The sequence below is a fragment of the Falco punctatus genome (assembly GCF_963210335.1).
Source record: "Falco punctatus genome assembly, chromosome: 18".
In the NCBI taxonomy this organism is placed as follows: domain Eukaryota; kingdom Metazoa; phylum Chordata; class Aves; order Falconiformes; family Falconidae; genus Falco; species Falco punctatus.
This window is the reverse complement of record NC_137598.1, coordinates 796,465-802,821: the sequence shown is the minus strand read 5'-3', so window position 1 is coordinate 802,821 and position 6,357 is coordinate 796,465. Positions and strand designations below refer to the sequence as shown.

At 56.8% G+C, this 6,357-nt stretch overlaps 1 protein-coding gene across 1 annotated transcript in view; it reads left to right on the top strand.

The window, feature by feature from the left end:
• Nucleotides 1-2,459: 2,459 nt before the first annotated feature.
• The window catches only part of SETDB1 (SET domain bifurcated histone lysine methyltransferase 1), a 15,323-nt gene continuing 11,425 nt past the window's right edge, over nucleotides 2,460-6,357 (top strand). Inside the window, exons 1-7 of the mRNA XM_080368205.1 lie at nucleotides 2,460-2,524; nucleotides 3,839-4,164; nucleotides 4,496-4,668; nucleotides 5,129-5,166; nucleotides 5,295-5,394; nucleotides 5,814-5,981; nucleotides 6,253-6,353. Of these exons, the coding sequence (XP_080224331.1) occupies nucleotides 3,887-4,164; nucleotides 4,496-4,668; nucleotides 5,129-5,166; nucleotides 5,295-5,394; nucleotides 5,814-5,981; nucleotides 6,253-6,353 (858 nt within the window). The 5' untranslated portion in view covers nucleotides 2,460-2,524; nucleotides 3,839-3,886. The remainder of the gene's footprint in view (nucleotides 2,525-3,838; nucleotides 4,165-4,495; nucleotides 4,669-5,128; nucleotides 5,167-5,294; nucleotides 5,395-5,813; nucleotides 5,982-6,252; nucleotides 6,354-6,357) is intronic.

Here is a 6,357-nt window from a genome sequence, read left to right as displayed (position 1 = left end):
GGTCCTGCACCCTGGGACAGAGCAACCGCAGATGTAACGTCCCCTTATCCCCCCTCCCGCTCCCCCTGCACCGGCAAGACCCCAGAACTCAGCCTTTGCCGAAAAATCACCCGAAAACCAACCCTGTGCCAGCCTGGGGGGCACTCACAGCAAAGCCTCACCACTAAATAGCCCTCTTTCTCAAGGCGATCTTTTTCCTCCGGGGGGTGGGGGGCGGGGGGGGGTGAATAAAATAAACTCACTCGTGGGCTCAGGGGTGTCTCTACAGCGTTTAAACTATTTTGCGGTTTGTTGTGAGGCCGTTTCGCAAGAGCCAAACGGGCGGCTCAGTTCAAAGCACAAAGCATCGCAGCTTCAAAGAGTTTTTCCCCCATTTAGTCTGAAATAAACCAAGGACCAGCTCTAAATTATCTGGCAGGCTGGGGAGGACCTGGCTCCTGCTGGATTTTGGGGACAAATCCCCCTCAGCTCACCCCAGGCCCGTAAGACCCACGAAGGGACCCCAGAGCCTTTGTCTGCTGGGCAAAGGGGGTGCTGGAAAGAGCGGGTGAGAATTTAATCTGCCGGATTGTTTCTCCCCATTTACTGGGAGCGTCTGAAAGGCGACGCCGCCACATTCCTGCAGTATTCATGAAGGCCCGGTGACAGCAGGCACCCAGAGCCGGGCACGGTGCGGAGCTGGGGACAGCGGGGCAGGGAGAGGGGCACAGCCTGCGTCCATCCGTCCGTCTGACCGGAGGGAGGTAAGGAGCTGCCCCAGCCGGGACAGGGCTGAGACCCTGGGGGCTTCCTGCAGTCTTGGGGGGCTGCAGGACTTGGTCTTGTTGATTTATCTGCTGTCCTTGGCGTAGTTAGGGCTGTGGTCATCTGCTCCTGGAGCACATTAGCTTTATAAACACACTAATACCCAAACATACATACATATATATATATATATATATAGGCATACGCCTATATACACAGAGCTCGGTCCACATGGCTCTCCTGGCGCCACTCAACAAGCCTCCACCTCTCCTCCAACCTTGTACAAATCTAATTATCCCTCCGCTGCCACAAATGTCTCTCTTCAGTAACGGGAAAACTCTCCTTTCCCACCCCTGTTTGCTTACCGGCGGTTTTTCCTCCTGTCCTGCCTGTAACCCCAGCCAGCCTCTGTTTTGCTGGGGTCAGCCAAGCCCCGGCGCACCCGCTGCACCTAACACAGCGTCCTGTGAAAGAACAACAACAACTTAATAGGGGCGTTTTAACCTGCTTTTTCCTGGGAAATCAGGAGGTTGAGCAGGGAAGGGAAGCTGGGAGGGTGATAGCATTAGATAACGAAGATCCCTGTGGCGAGGGTGTCGGGGACAAGGATGGAAAGACACTGGGTGTCCCCCAAACTGCCACCGGCAGCCACAACAGGGAGCAGCGGGGTCTCGAAGCCACGTTTTCCCCTTTTTGGCCACTTTTGCCACCCCACTGGTACTTCCCCTGCACTGCCACCCACCCGGCTCCTGTGAATCCCACCCGCCTCTGCCCCACAGGGATGCCGCGGGGGCCATGCACCTGAGGGCTACTTGCATGGAGAACGTCACCGTGCCACCGGCAGTGGATGTGGACAAGGGCTTCGCCATGGCCTTCGTGGTGCTCATGTGCCTCTTCCTCCTGGCCATGATGGTGCGGTGCGCCAAGCTCATCATGGATCCCTACAGCGCCATCCCAACCTCCACCTGGGAAGAGGAGCAGATCAACTGAGCCGGCCCCAGGGACCCCCGGCACCCCCAGGATCACAGCCCCCAGAACACCCCCCAGCCCTCCCACGCCACAGGGCACTCCAGGGCACCCCAGGGCACTCTGACAGCCCCCAGCCCCCCGAGCACCACGGCACCCCCAGACACCCTGGACCACTTGGCACTCCAGGGCCCTCCAGCACCGTGGAAGCTCAGGACCCTCAGGGCTCCCCAGTGCCCCCCAGCACCCCAAGGCTCCTTAGAACGCCCAGTGCCCCCCAGCACCCCAAGGCTCCTCAGGACCCTCAGAGCTCCCCAGCACCCCAAGGCCCCCCAGCACCCTCAGAGCTCCCCAGTGCCCCCCCAAAGACCCCTGACATCCTCAGAGCGCTCCATCACCCAGCAGCCCAGCCCCCACAGAGCTCCCCAGCACCCCCCCTCAAGGCCCCTCAGAGCTCCCCAGCACCCCCAAAGCCCGCCCATCCCCTCCGAGCACTCTGTGGGTCCCCGACACCCCCCAGACCTACGCGGCCCCTCAGGGCCCCGGGCCCTTCCCAACGCCCTCCCCCAGGGGGCAGCACCGCGCCTTGTTGGGGGCGCTGCGCCTTTAAGCGGCCTTGGCCCCGCCCCCAGCGCATGCGCGGTGCCGCGCGCGCGCGCGCGCCTGCCGGCGGGGGAGGCTGGGTGCCCGGGGGGCGGGGCTACTGTAACCGGAAGTGACGTCAAGCAGCGTCCGTTGGAGCCCCTCCCCCCCCAACACACCTCCTTCTCCCCAGCAGCTGGGGGCGCGGCGGGCCTCGGGCCTGGGAGCCTCGGTGAGTGCGGCCTGCCCGAGGGGGCTGTGGGGCAGGCGGAGTGAGGGGGGGAGCGAGGGGCCGTGAGGAAACGTGGGGGGCAAAGAGGGGGCTGTGGGGCAGGGGGAGCGAGGGGCTGTGAGGGGAAAAGAGGGGCGGGGGACTGGGGAGAGTGAGGGGCTGTGAAGGGATGTGGGGTGTAGAGAGGGGGCTGTGGGGCAGGGGGACTGAGGGGATGTGAGGGGACATCCACGGGTGAGGTGGGGGGGTGTTTGGGGGGAGGGGCTGTGGGGCAGGGACTTTTCTAGGACGACAGGTTGATGGAAACTTGCCAATCTAAGCAAAGTGCAGGGTGTAAGAGAGAGCGTGAGGACACTGGGAGTGGGGGGCGGGGGGCTAGGGGGTGAGGGGGGGCTGTGGCGGCATTGGGATGGGGCTGTGTGGGGAGGAATGGGGTTGGGGGTGCTGTGGGGGCTGTTGGACAGGGCCCTGGGTGTGAGGGGGGGGGGTGGGTGGGAGGCGTTAGGAAGTGGAGGCTGATGGGGGCTGTGGGGGAGGTGTGTGGTTGTTGGGGTGGGAGGTGTTGGGGGGCTGTGGGGGTCTCTTTGCATCTGTCAGGCAGGGGCAGAGTGTGTGGTGGTGTGGCTGGGGGGGGGCGGGGGTGCAGGTGGGGGAGAAATGTGGGCAGGGAGAGCTGGATCGGGGTGACGGGAGCAGGGTGGGGGCATGGGACCAGGGCTGCTGGAAGAGCCAGAGGTAAGGAGGGGCTGGAGACGAGGGTGGGCTTAGGTACAGGCAGGGAGCCTGAAGAGAGAGGTGAGAGCAGGGAGCGTTGTGGGAGGGAGGGAGGTGTCTGGGGGCTGCTGACGGAGGCCAGGCTTCAAAGGAGTGAAGACTGGATGTGTTACCGCCAGGCCCAGCTCAACAGGACTCGAGGGACAGAGGAGAGTGCTGGGACCATCCCCATCCCTGGGGCTGGATGTTATCCCGTTCCTTAAATGCCACAGGCAGGGGAGGACAGGAGCTCTGCAGGGCTGCTGTGTGAAGGTGAAGCTGTGGGACGGGCTGGGAGAGGCACCCGTGTGGCTTTCCTCCCAGGCGAGGCAGCGGGGTGAGAACTGCCCGCAGGTTTCGCAGAGGAGAGGGTGCTGAGGTGGGGAAACGTAAGGCTCTGGCGTTCAGGGGGTTTGGAGAGTCTGGGCAGAGATCAGAGGAAACGTCAGGAGTCCCTGGTTGTCCTGGAATCCTCTGGCTCCACAGTCTGCTTTGCACTTTGGTTATTTTTGGCTCCTTGTGATGTTATCTTAACATATTTAACATTTTCTTCCTGTTTAGCTTTCAAAAAATGGAGCTTATGCTCTCGTGAGCACTGTGCCTCAGAGGATGTGCTACAGCAGTAGGGTTTCACCAGCCTTTTCTCATCTCTTTGTGGTGTCAGTTACAACAGAAATGGATTCCCAGGAGATCAAAGAGCTGCAGCAAGAAGTGATGGACGAGCTGGGAATCTCCATGGAGGAGCTCCAGGATATCATTGACAAAGAGCTGGAGAAGTTTGAGTGTGTGAAGCAAAGGAAGCAGCAGCTGGAGGAGCTGGAGAAGTGCGTGAAACAGAAGGAAGAAGAGGTGGCTCATGTTGACCGGCTCTTTGATGACGCTTCGAGGTGGGTGCGCTTGGAATCGCAGCCGTGCGTCAGAGCCTTGGAGCAGAGGACGGGGAGATGGCTTGAGTGCTGCCCATTTCCTTTCGGTGTCGACTGATGCTGTGGTTCTACATCAGTTCGTTTGCCCATGTGGTTGTTGAGGGATAATTAAAATTATTCCCCCTGTGGCTTTAAATCCTTCATGTGAATACTCTTCCCTCACCTCATCATGGTTGTATTTAATTAGCAGCTCCCCAGCAGTCAGTTCCTGTTTATTTCTGCAGTATTGTGGGATGTACAGCTGCACTCACCTTGTCTTTTCCTGTCGCTGCTCTTCTCTTTCTTTCCCCAGAGCTATTGATAAATGTGAGATACTGGTGAAGGATCTGTACTCCAAGCTGGGCCTCCAGTACCGTGAGAGCAGCTCTGAGGACGAGGACTTGGCTGCCAAGCCCACGGAAGTGATTGAGATCCCAGATGAAGACGACGACGATGTCATGAGTATCGATTCGGGCTGGAAGCACAGTTCAGTATCTCATTGCGCTGCATGGGACCGAGGGGAGGGATGGAGATCTGAGTATGTCCTGGAGGAGCATGGGAACAAGAGGGATCAGAATAAGGGTATCATAAAGTTGGCCATAAGCCACACTCGCCTGTAAGCGGGAGAGGATCAGGTAGGAAAACCCATTAGCTCGTGAGGAACATCACCGCTGCGTGGTCTGCCAGGGCCCGTAACTGTTCCGTGGCTCCTGGAGTCCCAAACCAGGACTTCTCCCATCTCCCACCAGCCTGACCGTTGTCCCTGTCAAACGCTGCCCCAAGGGGGAGCAGCCTGTGCAGCGTCTTGTGCCTCTAGAAAGGGTGGCTTGGTAATCTGCTTCGAATAGATGCTTTTCTCTGTTCCCTCTTCTTTCAGTGGCTTAACTAGGGTGGATTTTTTCCTCCCCAAGATGTTTGAAACCACTTCTTTTCTCTTGAAATGCAGGCAACAGTAGTTCCAGAATCACAAAGGATCAGACTCTGGTGAGTTGGAAAAGACTTGACTATAGCGTGCATCTGAAGTGGGGTTTTGCCGGAATGCTTAGGACAACATTGTATTCGGTACAAAAATGAAAAGATTGTTCATATTTTCTCTCTTTCCTTCCCTTCAGCTGCGGGAAGCCATGGCTGCAATGAGAAAGTCTGCCCAGGATGTGCAGAGATTTATGGATGCCGTGAACAAGAAAACAAATGCCCAGGATGCACAAAAAGGTCGGTGTGTGAGAGCCTCTTGAGACGTGGGCTGACACCCGTGTGTGTCCTTCCCCTGGTCCTGTGTGCATCTGACAGTTTGGTACCTGAAAAATAACTATTCTCTTTCCCTGCTGGAAAGACCTATTGGGACATGTTGATTCCGAAGTCCTTTTTTTTTTTTTTTTTTTTTTTTTAAGCCCTTTCCGAAAGCAAATGCATGTGGTGCAATTTCCATAACATGAAAACTTTTTAATGGTGTTTAAACCTCACTTGCTGATTACTCCATCCAGTAAAACTGAGGCACTTAGGCTGACTGAACTAATGGAAGGCAAGAACGCCTCCTGTCTCAGGCTGAGATGTTCTTCCAGTTGCGTGCATAAGCGAGGGAATCTTTGGGCAACTTCTTAACTTACCTTCTGTTGTTGTTCCTTGGGTAGATGCACAAACCCCTCAGGAAACCTCCAGTGCTGTCCAGCCCGTTGGCCTTGCAGCAGCTGGGAGCGATCTCAGCAATGATGGTGATCTGAACGTTGGCATGAGGATCCTGGGCAAAAAGAGAACCAAAACGTGGCACAAAGGAACTCTAATTGCCATCCAGACGATCGGTATGTCCCGCGCTTGATGCTGTGACTTGGTGCTTGTGGTTTTTGCTAAGCTTTGGGTGGATGATGTTGATCAGGCTTGGAGCAGGTCTCCTCCTGTGTCAGAGCACTGGGAAAGAGTTGTAAGAACAACACATCTCCACTATATTTTACCTTCCAAATTAATTTCTGAAAACGCTTTCAATAAGTTCTGAACTTGGACCAGAGTGCTGCAGGGTACTGGACTTCTTGCAGTCAGCTTTTATTTATCCTGCCGCGTTGAAATGTCTTTCAGGTGCTGGGAAGAAGTACAAAGTGAAATTTGATAATAAAGGGAAGAGTTTGCTTTCTGGCAATCACATTGCTTATGACTATCACCCCGCGCCTGAGAAACACTACG